This window comes from Bubalus kerabau, chromosome 22 (assembly GCF_029407905.1).
Source record: "Bubalus kerabau isolate K-KA32 ecotype Philippines breed swamp buffalo chromosome 22, PCC_UOA_SB_1v2, whole genome shotgun sequence".
NCBI lineage: Eukaryota > Metazoa > Chordata > Mammalia > Artiodactyla > Bovidae > Bubalus > Bubalus kerabau.
The window spans coordinates 19,340,810-19,357,471 of record NC_073645.1 but is presented as its reverse complement, the minus strand read 5'-3'; the positions used below and the strand labels follow the sequence as shown (position 1 = coordinate 19,357,471).

At 46.1% G+C, this 16,662-nt stretch overlaps 1 protein-coding gene and 1 long non-coding RNA gene across 2 annotated transcripts in view; one reads left to right on the top strand and one right to left on the bottom strand.

Moving 5' to 3' along the window:
* Nucleotides 1–15,459, bottom strand: part of LOC129636810 (uncharacterized) — a 46,789-nt gene extending 31,330 nt beyond the window's left edge. The window contains exons 1-2 of the long non-coding RNA XR_008707128.1: nucleotides 15,121–15,459; nucleotides 14,254–14,450 (exon numbers count right to left, since the gene is read on the bottom strand). This is a non-coding gene — a long non-coding RNA (uncharacterized LOC129636810). The remainder of the gene's footprint in view (nucleotides 1–14,253; nucleotides 14,451–15,120) is intronic.
* Nucleotides 13,688–16,662, top strand: part of PDLIM1 (PDZ and LIM domain 1) — a 40,318-nt gene continuing 37,343 nt past the window's right edge. Inside the window, exon 1 of the mRNA XM_055560540.1 lies at nucleotides 13,688–13,994. Within this exon, the coding sequence (XP_055416515.1) occupies nucleotides 13,899–13,994 (96 nt within the window). The 5' untranslated portion in view covers nucleotides 13,688–13,898. The remainder of the gene's footprint in view (nucleotides 13,995–16,662) is intronic.

Genomic DNA, 16,662 nt, shown 5'->3' with positions numbered 1-16,662 from the left:
ACTTCAGAGAAGAGCTAAAGCAGAGAATGTGGGACATAGGGTCCTGCTGCTCAGTCTTCCCTCATCACTTGGTATTTGCAACCTTGCTTTATTTTTCTCCACAGAGCATAACACCATCTATCATGCTATATATTTTTTCCTTAGAAAACATTTTATTTGGAATTAAGTTCAAAAATCACAGAAAAGTTCCAAGAATAAGAACAGTACAAAGAACATCCATATAGCCGTTACCCAAATTCACTTATTGCTAATATTTTATCCCATTTGCTTTATTTGCATTCTCTTTGTCTCTCTCTCTCTCTTTCACACACACTATCACAAAAACACAACTTTTTTTCCTGGACTATTTGAGAATAGGTTATATACATCTGGCCCTTTATCCCTAAATAATTCAGCATATATTTCCTAAAGGTAGGGATAGTCTCTTTTACAACCAGAGTTATCAGCCAGTAAATGTAACATTGTTACAAGGCTTTTCTCCCATCTGTATCCATGTTTCTCTCCAGTACAAGGTCAAGTCTGCTGCTGCTGCTAAGTCGCTTCAGTCGTATCCGACTCTGTGTGACCCCAGAGATGGCAGCCCACCAGGCTCCCCCGTCCCTGGGATTCTCCAGGCAAGAACACTGGAGTGGGTTGCCATTTCCTCTTCCAATGCATGAAAGTGAAATGTGAAAGTGAAGTCACTCAGTCATGTCCGACTCCCAGCGACCCCATGGACAAGTCTACTATCAGATATATAACATTTGGATTGTCTGACTCTACTCTCCTTTAATCTGAAGCATATGCAAAACCTTCCTTTGTCTATTATGACATTACCATTTTTGAAGACTATAGTTCATCTGTAACTGAGCAGGACCCTATGGGTTCTTCCCGGATCAGACCCTTCCCCACATCTGCTACAGCTCCTCTCTGAAGTATCCAGCTAATAGGATCTCAAGCATTTATTTCCTGTGTTTTTCAGATGCTAAAACCACAACCAAATGGAAGAAATTTGGCTTCCCTTGTGGCTCAGCTGGTAAAGAATCCGATGTGGGAGAGCTGGGTTTGATCCCTGGGTTGGGAAGATCCCCTGGAGAGGGAAAAAGGCTACCCACTCCAGTATTCTGACCTGGAGAAATGCATGGACTGTAGAGTCCATGGGGTCACAAAGAGTTGGACACAACTGAACAACTTTCACTCACTCACTTAATGGAAGAAATTAACTGCCTGCAGACAATGAGCACGAAGCCCTCACCTACTGGCACCTAAGAATTGATTAATGTTAAGCACCTGTTAACATCCAACCAATCAGAGAGTTGTGCATGAGCTGATCACGTACCTTGTGACCACCCTTCCCTTACCTGGTCTTTAATTGTTTTGCTGTAACCCTTCAGGCAGTTTGGGCTTTGAGGGGTATCAGCCACTTGTCTCCTTGTATGGCCCTGCAAGGGCCTTTCTCTGCTCCAAACTCCAACATAACATTTTGGTGGTGTTTGGCCTCACTGGGCACAGGAAACTTGTGTTTGGTAACAACATGGCAAACTTCAACACCACCTTGCCAGAAGATCAAAATTAGCATCAGAAAAACATCTACTTCTGCTTTATTGACTATGCCAAAGTCTTTGACTGTGTGGATCACAACAAACCGTGGACAATTCTTCAAAAGATGGGAATACCAGACCACTTGACCTGCCTCCTGACAAATCTGTATGCAGGTCAAGAAGCAAGAGGTAGAACTGGACATGGAACAACAGACTGGTTCCAAATAGAGAAAGGAGTACGTCAAGGCTGTATATTGCCACCTTGCTTATTTAACTTATATGCAGAGTACATCATGAGAAATGCTGAACTGGATGAAGCACAAGCTGGAATCAAGATTGCCAGGAGAAATATCAATAACCTCAGATAGGCAGATGACACCACCTTTATGGCAGAAAGTGAAGGACTAAAGAGCCTCTTGATGAAAGTGAAAGAGGAGAGTGAAAAAGCTGGCTTAAAACTCAACATTTAGAAAACTAAGATCATGACATCTGGTCCCAGCACTTCATGGGAAATAGATGGAGAAACAGTGGAAACAGTGGCAGACTTTATTTTCTTGGGTTCCAAAATCACTGCAGATGGTGACTGCAGCCATAAAATTAAAAGATGCTTGCTCTTTGGAAGAAAAGTTATGACCAGCCTAGACAGCATATTAAAAAGCAGAGACATTACTTTGCCAACAGAGGTCCATCTAGTCAAAGCTATGGTTTTTCCAGTAGTCATGTATGGATGTAAGAGTTGGACTATAAAGAAAGCTGAGCACCGAAGATTTGATGCTTTTGAACTGTGGTGTTGGAGAGGACTGTTGAGAGTCCTGTGGACAGCTAAGAGATCCAACCAGTCCATCCTAAAGGAAATCAGTCCTGAATATTCATTGGAAGGACTGATGCTGAAGCTGAAACTCCAATACTTTGGCCACCTGATGTGAAGAACTGACTCATTGGAAAAGAGCCTGATGCTGGGAAAGATTGAAGGCGGGAGGAGAAGGGGACGACAGAGGATGAGATGGTTGGATGGCATCACCAACTCAATGGACATGAGTTTGAGTAAACTCTGGGAGTTGGTGATGGACAGGGAGACCTGTCGTGCTGCAGTCCATGGGGTCACAAAGAGTCAGACACGGCTGAGCAACTAAACTGAACTGTGAGAGGCCAAAGAACAATTTGTGACTTGGACATAACATCCTGAGAAGGATGCTGCATTGCTATGCGACATTCCAGCCAGGAAAGCATAACCTGAACCAAATCACAAGGAAACATCAGACAACCCTCTACTAAATAAAAGGGGTTGGGGGAGGTGTCACCAAAAGCAAGTCCTGGGGCTTCCCTGGTGGTCCAGTGGCTAAGATTCTGTGCTCACAATGCAGGGCACTGGGGTTTGATCAGGGAACTAGATCCTGCATGCTGCAATGAAGACCCAGCACAACCAAATAAATAAATACTTTTTAAAAAAAGGAAGTCTTGCTTGGTCACTATGTATTGGTTTCTTTCTTTCTTTGTTTTTTCTTTGCATCTGATAAGCAATCTGTGGGGAGATACTTTAAGACCATACCAACATCCTCTTCCTCATCAAACCCTAGATTTTGCATCAATGATAATTCTTGCTGGAGTTAATTTTGACAATGATATTACAAAAAGATGGTTTTCAAACTCCTGTACTCCACCTCCTTTTCCTAGTTGGCATTCATGCTTTAGATGATGTCCTTATGAGCCCACCTCCTTGAGGTCCACATCAGGGAACTCCTGCTCCCAACTCCAATTCTGATAGGGGGCAGGCTTCCAGACCGCCTACCTCTAGTGCCCCACCTGGGTGCCTGGAAACCCTACCACCTTATCCTTCCAGCCCTGTCCTGAATCCTCTGTTAGCAGAGCTGAGTCCCGCCAGTACTACAGGAAGCACGGCTACCTATCAGCCTCCCAATACCAAACTCTGTCCCTTAAGGGAAGTGCCGACTGCTGACAGAGGAACAGAGTCCACGTCCCTTTTCCTGTGACTTGCAAAGAGAAATCTGGACATTTTCCCAAGGACCCCAGTTAGTTCTCAGAGCAATTCACTACACTGACAATGTTCTATGGACTTCAGTTCAGTTCAGTCACTCAGTCATGTCCGACTCTTTGCGACCCCATGAATCTTACCTGGGGGCAATCTCCACCTTTCTACCTGCTGCACCTCTAAAGAGAAAAGCCGGTCCTGATGAACTGATGAACTCACAGCCCCAAATCAAGGATATGTAATCTACCTTGGGTGGGGGGTGGGGAGTGCAATCCCCAACCAGGACCCCCACTGTCCTACCGCTAGCAGTCCCCACTGGGACTACCAGCAAGGAGGTAGAGGGCTTGAACACGAGAACCCACATGCTTCAGTGAAGACTGAAGATACCACGTGCCACAACTAAGAGCTGGTGCCGCCCAATAAATACATAAAATAAAAATACCTTCTTACGACACCATCTCATCTAAGCTGAGGGCATTGAATACGCCGGGGTTCTACTATTTTGAATATAACAGTGGGCTCTTCTCCCTTGTGCATTGTGTTCGTAACTTGTCCCTTTCACAGATCTGAATGGCTGCTTACTTGTGAAAGTCTTCGGTTCCCAGACATCTTAGATATCTGTACTTTCAGGATATGTCTGCACATGCGGCACTCCCTAGAATGAGGGCCCAAAGACAAGGGCACCCCAGGGAAAATTTGACCCCTATGTAAATGCTTCTCCTTATATCCACACTGTGTGGCACAAGGGAGCCTGTATATTAGGACATTGAGTCCCATTCACAGTCACAACACATAACAATACTCAATACAGTCCCAGGAGGGCCATCAGATTAATACTGGCAGGGATACGACTGGAAGGGGGGTTGGCAGCTCCATGAGGAGGCTTTGCTTACCATGAGGTAACCCTGGAAAATATAACCAACACTTTAGAGAGCCTAACCCTGACCACTGGAAATGCCCTAAATAGACTTTCAACTTCTTTAAACTCACTGGTCAATGTGGTCATAGACAACAGATTGGCCTTGGATTACTTCCTAGAGAAGCAGGGTGGTGTTTGTGTGCTTATAAACAAAACCTGCTGTACCTTTGTTAATTATTTGGACCAGATCAAGGTGGGCATCAAAAAGATTTATGAGCAAGCATCATGGTTACACAGCTACAACCAGGGGTCAGACCCTAGTATCATCTGGTCCACCAGTAAGGAAGCCCTCTCTCCCTAGCCTTCCTCGGTTCCTACCCGCCCTGGGCTCAGTCATGGTCATCCTTCTCTTCCTCCTTTTTGGATCATGCCTCTTTAATCCCTTGGTGAAGTTCTTGTCTTCTGGCTTACAACAGTTCCACATTAAAATGATGGCCGTGCAAGGATTCCGACCCATACTGCCCTCTGACTTAAAACAAGAAGTTGTCCTGCCCCTGGGACCCCCTATACCAGGCATCCAGAGACTTCTACTCCCTCACAGGCAGGGTTGATGCCCCTGCTCAGCCCAGAAGCAACTATAGAAGATGGACCACCAACCTTCTGCTTCCCACAAGAATAGGAAGTAAAAATCTCTGAGCAGAGAATGAGAGAGAAGGGGCAGGACACCAACACTAGATAATGAAGAAGAGGCACAGCTGTTCAGATGTGATAAAGACCAGCTGGAACCAGTTGAAACCAAGGTGGCCTTGAGAATAGTCTGGTCATTGACCTGGAGTTCATTATACCTTCACTGAGACACTAAAACCGCTCCCCCTTACACCATGACAGGACCAAAAAAAGCCAAGTAGCCAGTGGTCCAATTCCTGGGAAACCTCCATCCTACTCTGAAATAGCAAGACGATTTCTCCCACTCAGCCTATGAAACTATCTATACTTAACCTATAAAAACCTATGACCCCATGCCACAGGACTGCATTCATGTTTTGAGACGGTTCCACATTCTGCCTATGGAATGTGTCTCTCCCTAAATCAACTTGCTTTCCCTTCATTATGGCTGCTCTTGACTTCTTCCCTGCTTGAGAAGCCAAGAATCCTCATTTGGTGGTCCGTCCTAAGGACTCCCACAGGTCCCAGGATGTGACATTTCCCTCTCCTGCAATGCATCCACCACTTATTCAGGTACTTTCATACTTTTGTGCATAAAAAGCTATTCCAGGTTCCTCTTGTACCTATCCTGTTGCAGCCCTAGAATTTCCTTGAGAAGCCCTGGTTCCTCTTATGGTATTTAAAAAACAAGGTTAGGAAAGCAAGTGTACTCATTGCTCTGGAGCATCTTTGCTCTTAGGCCCTTTGGGCAGGAAAACACACATGCAAATAACATAGACATACAAACACATTTCGGACAAGGCAATGGCACCCCACTGCAGTACTCTTGCCTGGAAAATCCCATGGACGGAGGAGCCTGGTAGGCTGCAGTTCATGGGGTCGCTAAGAGTCAGGCACGACTGAGCGACTTCACTTTCACTTTTCACTTTCATGCCTTGGAGAAGGAAATGGCAACCCACTCCAGTATTCTTGCCTGGAGAATCCCAGGGACAGAGGAGCCTAGTGGGCTGCCATCTATGGGGTCACACAGAGTCGGACACGACTGAAGCGACTAAGCAGCAGCAGCAGCAGCACACACACATTTAAATACATACCTACCCACAAAACATGCCATAGGGTTTACTTGTTTATCTTATTGTTTATCTCTTACACTAAAATGTAAGCTTCATGAAGGAGAAAATTTGTTTTGTTTTATTTGTTATTGGGGTATAGCTGACTGACAAACAATGTTGTGATAGTTTTAGGTGGACAGTGAAGGGATTCAGCCATACATATACATGTATCCATTTTCCCCCAACTCCCCTCCCACCCCAGCTGCCACATAACATTGAGCAGAGTTCCATGTGCTATATAGTGGGACCTTGTTGGTTATCCATTTTAAATATAGCAGTGTATACATATCCATCCCAAACAGAGGAGAAAATTTTCATCTGTTTTGTTTGCTGTTGACTTTTTAGTGCACAGAATAGTGTGCAGCAAATGGGAAGTAGTCAACAGACAGCTGTTGACCAAAACAGAAGAAACAGCCCCAACAGGCTAAATAATTTGCCGAATCCTCACAGCTGACCAATAACACAGCCCTCTCTTTATCATGCTTCCAAGACCCAATGTAGGAACTAGCATCTGGCAGGATAGCAGATATCTTCATGGTCATTTTCCCATCTTAATTTTTTTTTACCTTTTTGTTTTTAATTATTTCATTGAAGTATAGCTGATTTAAAATGTTGTGTTAGTTTCAGGTATACAGCAGAGTGATTCAGTTTATATACCTATGTATATATAATATATAATGTTTTTCATATTCTTTTCCATTATTTCTGACGTCTTTTAACTCTAGACATCTGTAATTTGTATCCTCTCTTACGACCCTCTGGGATTCATAAACTCAGGTGATCAGTGGGTAGGAGCTGAAGGCTCCTAGGTGACTAGTGACTAGTCCTGGGAACAGGAGAAGCCCCCAGGCCCATCACCCAGTGGTGATGGCTGAGACCTCTCCTCAGCCTAGAATGTGATCTAAAGCAGAAAGTGGGTACCAGGTGGTGGTACCTAGAGTTATCATTGCTAGGGTACCCAGTGGCAGCCCTGATGCTACCCAAGGAATGACCACATGGAAGTAGAGCTTCAGAGAGATAGGAGAGAAAACAGACCCAGAGGGGGTAGGTGGAGACCCAGCAGAGAGGAAGCCACCCTCCAGGAGCCCTGGCGTCATGGAAACTGGCCCTGCCACTCCATCTGTCCTTGAAGTCTATAAATAGTTGGTTTCAGTATCAGCCATGGCCAGACCAGACCAGCAGCATGGGCAAACCCTGAGAGGAAATGGATTTGGGGGAGGATGTCCCACACACAGAGAATGGGTAGGATGAGAGGAATGAGATGGAGGGAAAGACTTTGCCTGTCCCCACTGCACATCACAGCAGGTCACTGGCACTTAACCCACCCCACAGAATTTTCAATGCTGCCGATCATTTAGTAATGTCATTTAGATAGATCATCCCCCACCCTTCCTACTACTTTGTTCTGTTTCTGCTACTTAGTATAGCCTTTTTGCCTCCTCATTTGCTCATAGGTTTAAAGCTTATCTCAATTTCTACTTCCTCCAAGGAAGAAGTCCAAAACGCCATCCCACCAAAGACTTCTAATCAAGTTGCTGACACGTGGGCTAGGGGTGACCCTGTTAGTGAAGAAAGAAGACCTGTGCCTTGGGCCCTCTGTGAGTTGGGAACATGGGGAATCTTCTGGGACCCTAAGAATCCCTGAGTAACCTCCTGTCCCTCCCTTTTCTGTTACAAAGTCTCCTGAACACTATAGCTCCTCCTCTGCCTCCCCAGCCCAGACTGTTCTCTGTTACTTGGTTACTGAGTGCTTTTAGGGAAGTCTCTTAACTTCTCTGTGCAGGCTGAGTTCTCTGGTTCCAGAGACAGGGTTTCTAGGCAGGATGTTTATTAAGAAGGGCCCTTGGGCTCTATGCCTGGTGGAGGGTGTGACAGGAAGCTGGACTGGGCAGAGGGAGAAGCTGAGCTCCACGGAGCCCTGGAGCCAAGCCATAATGACCCATCAGAGAGGTCCCATTTTGGGACAAATGGCTGGTCCTTTATCCCCACTAAGATCAGTCACTGAACACAGCCTGGGGACAGGCATGCCCCTGGGGAGTGTCAGTCCCTGAGGGGGCTAAAAGCTAAAGGGTGTCCATCTCCCAGGAGCTGGAAAATTAAGTCCTTCCACAAAGAGAGAACTGGGCAATGTAGCGGTGCCTCAGCTTTTTCCTATAATAAGGGCATCATGACACTTCATTGGGCTCTTCTCTGGATAAATACAACCATATATGTCAAGTTCCTAGTACACATTCTGACTTGTTTAGTAATGAAGACCAAGTTTATTTTCTGAATATTGGGCTAGGATCAGCTGGGTAACTCTGACCCCACGCTACCTTTCATCTTTTGGGGAGGTGACCAAGAGGTGGGTCCAAGTGCACTAAGACTCAAATTTAGACTTCTGAAGTTTTTCCTCATGAGGTTACATAAAAGTTCATTGAAATATAATAACAGTAATGAAATATGTTAATCACCCAACTTCAAATTCAGGTCTTAGCAGATAAATTATATTTTTTAAACAATCCATTATCTTGTGAACAACACTACTCTATGACATTATCTTTTTGTCTTCTCCAATACAGAGGTTTAATAGGAGCCACCTTATCTATGATTCTGTTTTGGAATTTCTTCTTTTTTAAAAATAATTAATTAGTTTATTTTGCTGTGCTGGATTTTAATTACCGTGTTCCGGGCTTTCTCTAGTTGTAGTTATCAGGGACTATTGTTTCTTGGGGTGGATGGGCTTCTCTTTCTGTGGTTTCTCTTGTTTTGGAGAAGGGACTCTAAGGTGTGTGGGCTCAGCAGTTGCAGCTCATTGGTTTAGCTGCCTTGCCACATGTGAGATCTTCCCAGGCTAGGGATCGAACCCATGTTCCCCTGCAGTGGCAGGTGCATTCTTAACACTGGGCCACGAGGGATGCCCTCTTCTTTGAACATTCAGGGATGCTTGAGAAATGGTAGTGGTCTGGCCTCTTTGATGATTTGAAGATTTTTGTGCCACATGTTCAGGGAGCCAGGAAGCAGGTGGACAAAATAGCTGCTTGTCTGCTAGGCACACGGCAGGCCTTAGATCCCCCAGCTCATCTGCCCACACCTTTATCAGCCAGGAGGGGACTTGAGCCAGTTCCGGTGTCCAGGTGTCCTTAGGGGCCCACGCTCCCCGCTCCCTGAAGCATGCTCTTTGTCGACAGGAATCCCAGAGCCGCCCAATCCCTAACGGCCACTTCAGGATTCCACCTCCCCACCCCCACCCCCAGACTGAACGAAAAAGCTGGAGAAAGGAAAGAACTGGGAGCTGAACTTCCTGCCCAGTTCCTGGCGCAGCGGAGGGCAACTCCCCCGGGTCGGCGGTCCTGGACGGGCGCGTGGGATCCCAGTACACCGTACTGAGTACAGGACGCTGACCCTGGGAGTGAGGTCGCGAATTGCGGGGCCAGACAAGCCGGATAGGACAGGCGGGAAAAGATGTCTTTGTTTTGCGAACCTCTGAGCTTGGGTTTCAGTGTTTCAGTTCTTTTCAGCGGGAGAAGAAACAAGTTGCCCTGATGTCTTTAGATCAGGGTGCCCCGGGCAGCTGCACTGGTTTGGGGATAGGGGTGCTGCGGCTGCGCGCGCCCCAGCCCCGCCCCAGGCGGCTAGATGAGAGCTTCCGGCTCTCTAACCCCTGGACAGAGCCGCCTCAGATCTCAGTGTAGGCTTGGAATCCGGGAGTCACTTACGCCCCGTCTTGAGTCCCAGAGGAGGGATCATGGCCACGATCTCCAGGAATGGGAGCTCTGTAGTCCCCTGAGCTAGTCCAGGACTTGTCCTGGAAATTAAATAAGACCGTCTGTAACTCCTAGCTCAGCCCTAGTCTCACAAGACCGTCACAGCAAAACATAAATAAATAAATGCATTTAAAAATAATTAAGTTAATTAAAAAAAGGAATGAGGCTGCTATCCCAGGAAGCAGTGGTTTTGAAGGGTCCTGGCAATTGCACCGTTGGTGTGGGAGTAGACAGCTCTGCAGAAGCCAAGAGAGGGGTGGGCCTGTTCACTGGGGAATCCACCAGCGGACAGCCACCCACCCTGTTCCGTCCACTTGTAAAACTGAACAGTTGGAAAGGCCCACTATTCCCTGACTTCCTAGATCACTGCTCCTCTGCCCTTTTCCCATCCTCCTTGCTTCCATTTCTTCAGCATCCTCTCTACCTTACCCCCACCCCCTCATGCACAGGTATTTTGATCTAAAAAACTATTAGTTTTTTGATCTTTTAGATTTCCATGGAATTCATTATAATAATAATAAACAAGGTAACTGAAGTTTAGAGAGGTTAAGACCATTCAACTAGTACTCTGCAGGAGTCAAGAGTCTGAGGGAACTGTAGAGTTTGAATTAATAAGTAATGGTTTTAAGATAAAACAAGGTTGCTTGTCTTTGGGGGTCAGAGTTGTCAATCCATCACTGGGCATTTTCTGAATAGAGGCTGTGTGTCCAACTCAGAGCTAGTTCACTGGAGCAGGGGGAAGGAGATCAAAAAGATAGAAGACTAGGGCCCCCACAGGGAGAAAGATTAGCATTTAGTCTCCATCCAAGGAGCTGAGGCCATTTAATTAATTTTTATTTTGAAAACTTTACATCATGTTAGAAGAAATTATTGGATTGGCTAAAAAGTTCATTTGGGTTTTTCTTTAATATCTTACGGAAAAATCTGAACGAACTTTTTGGCCAACCCAATATTTAAAAATTTTTTTCTCCAGTTGCATCTCTCAAAGTTTTTGTACTGTCTCCTAATTTTTGGCAGTAGGTAGACATAATTTTTATTTTTTATTTATAAACTCTATAAATAATTTTGTTTACAAATAATACTTGGTTTAGAAATAATTTTGTTTCATTCTTTTTTTATATAATCTTGAAAACACATTTCCATGCCTTCTCATAGACTTCATGATTATCATTTTTAGGCTGTGTACTACTCCTTCACATGGCCATACCATATTTAGCTACTTTTCTGTTGCTGCTTAATTCCAGTTTTTTTTTTTTTTTTGTCATTATAAATAATGCAGCTATAAATATCTTTGTACATATAGCTTTTTCTTTTAAATTACATCCTGGAATCAGTGCCCAGAAAGGGAATGACCTGGTCAGAGTGCTGACTGTTTTTAGCTCTTGCTGTGTAGAGCCAGACTACAACTGACAACGTTTAAAAACTAAATGATGTAACCTATGTACTAGTGCCCTATATCCAAAAAGAATACTGTATAGAATAGGAACTGTTGGCACTCACGATGTATCAGGTCTATACATTCCCAGCAGGACACCTAGGGATCAATGAGAGGCAGTTTCCAACTTTGGGAGCACAAGAGCTGTGGCTCTTCAACCTTTTTCTCTTCCTAGGACACAAAATATTCAAAACCGCTCCCCATCTTAGGGCAGACCCAGAATTTGGTTAGTCTCCTAAATTCTGCAGGGACTTGAAACACAAGCATGTTTTTAAATCAGGAGAATCTTAATCAAAGATGGTATAATTTTATCTAATAACAGTGTATGAGATACAAAAATTTAAATATATTTGTGTAGGATATAAGATTAATAAAAGTTAATGTAAATATTAATTTATTAGATTTAAATTATTAAAAGCATCATTCAAGATGCTCCCAATCTTATTTTTTCTGCACTTGATAAATTATTCTCTGAGAAATGTTAGTATGTCTCACAATGATTATGTTTTTTCTTTTCCTTTATATTTCTTCTGATTTTTGCTTTATGTATCTTTGTTTATTTGTTGTTAGGTGTCTAATGGTTTATAATATCTATATTATTTGGGAATTATACCTTTTATTATTAAAAATATTCATCTTTGTTAAAAAAAAAAAGATAATTTTTGGCTTTGATGGAGCAGGTAGCTGGCTCCTGGTGGTAAAACTATTCTTTTTTCTCACATCCAAGAATATCAGGAAGGGGAGTGGGTGGAAGGGATAAATTAGGAGTTTGGGATTAATAGATACACACTGCTTTATATAAAACAGATAAACAGCAAAGATCTACTGTATAGCACAGGGAACTATGTTCATTATTTTGTTATAACTTCAAAAAGGATCTGCAAAAGAACATATGTCTGAATAGAAAATCAACTAAACTTCAATTAAAAAAAAAGAATATCAGGGTGCAAAATGAGAGGGATGGATAGATGACATAAATCCACTTTAATTTCTAAATTCAAGCAAACCATTCCCAAACCAGTCACTTGTCCTGTGACACAATTGGACAAGTAAGATGATCCCTATATGTGTAAATCTCTGCACAGGGCATCTGGGTAGGTAGGCCAGTATCACGAGGAGACAGAACACTGGGGCTCAGGTGGCAGTATGAATTGGAGCCAAGAAAAATATGAAGAACCTGAGATTCAAAGGTCATAAGGTTGGCCAATGTATTGCCTTCATTAAATACTATTCTTAGGCTCTGGGATACAGCAGTGACCCAAACAGATAAAAACCCTTACCCCTGGGGAACTAAACCTTAGGGGTGGGGGCCGGGTGCAAATTAGTGAAATACTTATTTTGTCAGATGATAAACATAATGGGAAAAGAAAAGCAGAGGAAGGTGACTCGGTGTTCTAGAGAGGAAGTTTTAAATAGGGCTCTCGGAGATGACCGGACTGAGACCATGACATCTGAACAAAGGGCGAGCCTTAGGATGTCTGGAGCAAAGCATTCCAGGAGCCCTGATGCAGGGCCTTGAGGCTGGAGCGAGAGGCCGGTGTGGGCTGAGAGTGGCACAAGGAGATGAGATCAGAAAGGGAGCTGGTGCCATTCCGTGGGTGGCCCTACAAGCATCTTAGGCATTCAGCTTCACTCAAGAGTAAGTGGGCAATGAGACGTGGTGCGATCTGGCCTGGCGAATGTACTCCAGGGCGAGGGCGACAGAGCCCATTTAGGAGGATAGAGGCGCGCTGGGAACCCAGGTGTTTGGACTCAACCCGGTTACCTCTACACGCAGCTGGTCTGCCTCAGACTTGAGGTCTGAATTGTTGGGAAGGTCAGAATCTACGGCGAATCCAGCCGGTAGGAGAGGTTTCTAGGAAGGTTTTGAAGTTCCTTACAAACTCACGCGATGGTCTCATTAGCATTAACAAAGTTCCAGTGTCGGGTTCTTTAGCAAGGGGAGCCTGCGCGACGGTCCAGTTACACCACTGTCAGCTGCGTGGCCTCGGGCAAGGCTTCTAATCTCAGGCCGACTCAGCTAATTTATTTGTAAAATAGAGCTATAAATGTCCTGACTGCTTCACATTTTCTAGCGAGATCACTGGACAGCATCTTTAAAACATCACTGTCGTTTACATGAAAGCAAATGTGAAAATGGAGCTGACCTCAAAGGGGTGACTTTGTAAAGCACTTTCAAACTGGTTTTCAAGCGTAGACTCCTCCGCGGTCGCCGGAACCTGCCCGCCTCTCACCTAGCGCCCGCGGTGGGGCTGGGAGTCCGGCCGGGCTGCGCCCGGGGCGGGGCTGTTTAGATCCCTAGACCCTGAGCTGACCCCCGGCTCTCGGGCCAGACTCTCTGCCCGGGCCGCGGGTTGCGGACCGCGGGCGGGAGGACGCGAGGGGCTGGCGGCCGCGACGCGGCCTGGGCGGAGCCGCCCCCGCCCTCCTCCCGCCCGGCTCCCGCCCGCCGCAGGCTCCACCGGCCCGCGCCGCGCGCTCTTTCTCCGACAGCTGCCAGGGAGCCCAGCTCGCCACTCCGCGTCTTGCCCCGTCTGTCCCCTCGGGTCGCCACCCGCCGTCGCCGCGCCATGACCACCCTGCAAATAGTCCTGCAGGGCCCGGGACCCTGGGGCTTCCGCCTCGTGGGGGGCAAGGACTTCGAGCAGCCTCTCGCCATTTCCCGGGTAAGAGGAGCCCGGGACGCGCGGGGAGCGGAGCCATCCCGGGCTGGGGAGTGGCGTGCCCTGGAGGGGACCTGGGGCGGCCGGAGCCCCGTGGGCGCGGTCGGAGACGGTGGTTTTCGGAGCCCGGGACGGAGCTGGGATCTCCGGGCGCGTCCAGGTGCGCCAGGTGCGCGGAGCGCTTTCCGCACGTCTCGGGCCCGCCGCCCTTGCCGGACGCCCGGCTCGCAGGCGAGCCAGGACCTGCGGAGCATCCACTTACCGCGTCTGCAGGACAGCGGGGGCCAGTTTTCGTTCCTTCGCCTTGAAAGCTTGGCGGGCGTGTGGACGCGCTTTGTCAGCGGGCGAGGGGCTCAGTGTTCCCGCAGATCCCGCTCGCTGGGAGATAGCACTCCACTGTTAGAACCACGCCGTAAAGCGGCCGAAAGCAGTTTGGGAATAGCAGGAACCACCTAGAAACTGAGGTGTAGCGGGTGGGAGGTTTACTAGGCCGGGGGTGGTGGTGGGGGCGGCCCGCGGGGGACGAGTGAAATTAACAACAGTGGAAGTCTAACTCATTGGACTTCATTCATGGCCAAGTTTTACCTCTCTAATGTCTTTTGGAGAAATGGCGGGATTTTACCACCCGAATAAACCCTCTTGGATATTCCACTCCTTCGCGGGAGATGGCTGTGACATATTTCGCCTGGCATTTCGGGATTATCAACCGATAAGCTTTAAACAGGGAGGGGTGCGATGAGGGTCCTACTTTATGTGTATGTCAGGGGGAAGTGGTGTTTGAAAAATTCTAAGAGAGCCCATCATTCCCAAATAAAGTGGAAACCTGAGGGAGATCCAGACTTAGCGTTTGGAAGCCCAGGTTTGGTCATCTAGTCTGGGCCAAAGGCAAGCTTGAGGTCCCACTGAGAGGTGCCACAATTCAGTGTGCCACCTGGAAGCTGGCCCAGAAATTTTTTGGATTAAATTTAAAAGGGGAGCCAAAAGCACTCTGGTATCACTCTTTGCTAGGCTTCTCATTCCATTCTTGGGCTCATCTGCTTGCTGAAGGTGACCCTAGACCTGCCTTTCCAGTCATCTGAACATTCCTCTTTTTTAGAGGGGCAGTTTGGAGAGGGAGGGGAATACCTACAGGTCCTTTTGACTTAAGTCCCTGCTTCCAGCCCCGGAAAGAATATGGAAGGTACAGGAGAAAAGGAATCAGGGCCTCCTCTTGGTCTTCTGTCCAGCCATAGTCCTACCTACATTTCCTTCCAGGTGGGCCTAGTGAACTGATGAGGTCTTCTTTAACCATCCCACTCCTAGAAGGGACAGGTGTTTCAGTTCTTAGGCACTGTCTCCTCCCTATCCTCCACCTCTTGTCCCCAGGGGGCCACTTGGAGTATTCCCAGGTACATGCTATCTTCCTAGGCACCAGCCAGATTCCTCAAGTGCAGAAACTACCTTTCCCAAATCTGGACCCCCGTGCCCAAGCTTGGCACCGAGCTGAACCTGGCTGTGCCTAGTAAATCTTTGCAGGCATATTAATAAATGCTTATCCAGGGGAGAGACATTTAGACTCGCTTACCTCATAGTCCATTTATCCCCACTCTTTGTGTCTATAATTAACCTGTCAGCCCTCTCAGCTTCTGAATTTATATATCACATGAAACCTTTTCTTTAGAATTGGAGAATATGGCTCCTGTTAAGAATGGAAGACAGAGCAGGAGAACAGAGTAGCGGTGATTAAAACAAACAAGAAAACCAAAAAAACTAAAAAAACTCTAAAGGGAGGGGAAGAGAGATTTTACTGGTCATCTGTTGAAAGGGCATTACTGCCTGTCATTTTAGCTGTTTTGAAAAGGCTTAATGCAAGTGGCGCTGTGCAGGAATGATGGTAGGGGTGGAAAGCCACAGTCCTGTGCATTCAGTAGTCTGTACCCTTATCTGTTTATTTTTTTATTAGCACAAGTGTCATGAGCATGTCCCATATTCTAGAAACTATGCAAAGCCCTAGAGTTCCAGAAATGAGAAGACACAGCTCCACTCTCAAGATGTTTGTGGTTTAGTGAGGAAAGCTAATCTTTATAACACTCTGGGCTGTCCTTTGATTGAAAAGTGAAGGTGATTCAGAGGAGGTGACATCCTCTTGATGACAATTATTTACCCGTTTATTCACCTCATTATTTCCACATGGAAAAAACATGGACCTCTGAACTTCCTGATCATGGGAAAGTCATTGTCATAAAGGGTCCCCAGGTGGGTGAAATCTGGTGTAGGTTTGATATTTGGTTCTTTCTTGAGTTGTACCTGGAGGGAGTCTCCTGTCTGAGGCTGTCTTTTTTTTTTTTTTTTTTTAATCTCCACAATGGGGATAACTCTGGCCACTGGCGGGTTAAGGTTTGTGAGATTGCTCTGTAAACAGTGAACAGTATTGAGGTGTGAGTGTCCACAAAGTTATACACACCTGGTTGGTAGGTGTGCTACATTTATCATCGGGGCAGATACAGTTTGCTGTGGTTTTGTATATGCAGACTTTGAGTCTCCACACCAAAGCAAACCGTAAAATTAAGCTGGAAGAGGAGTGCCTTTTACTTAAATAGCTATGTTTGCTTTCTCTTGAATGAATTATTCTGGTATTGGCTCCATCCTTTTGTTAAACTACTGAAGTTCCTGAATATAACTCTGTAGTCTG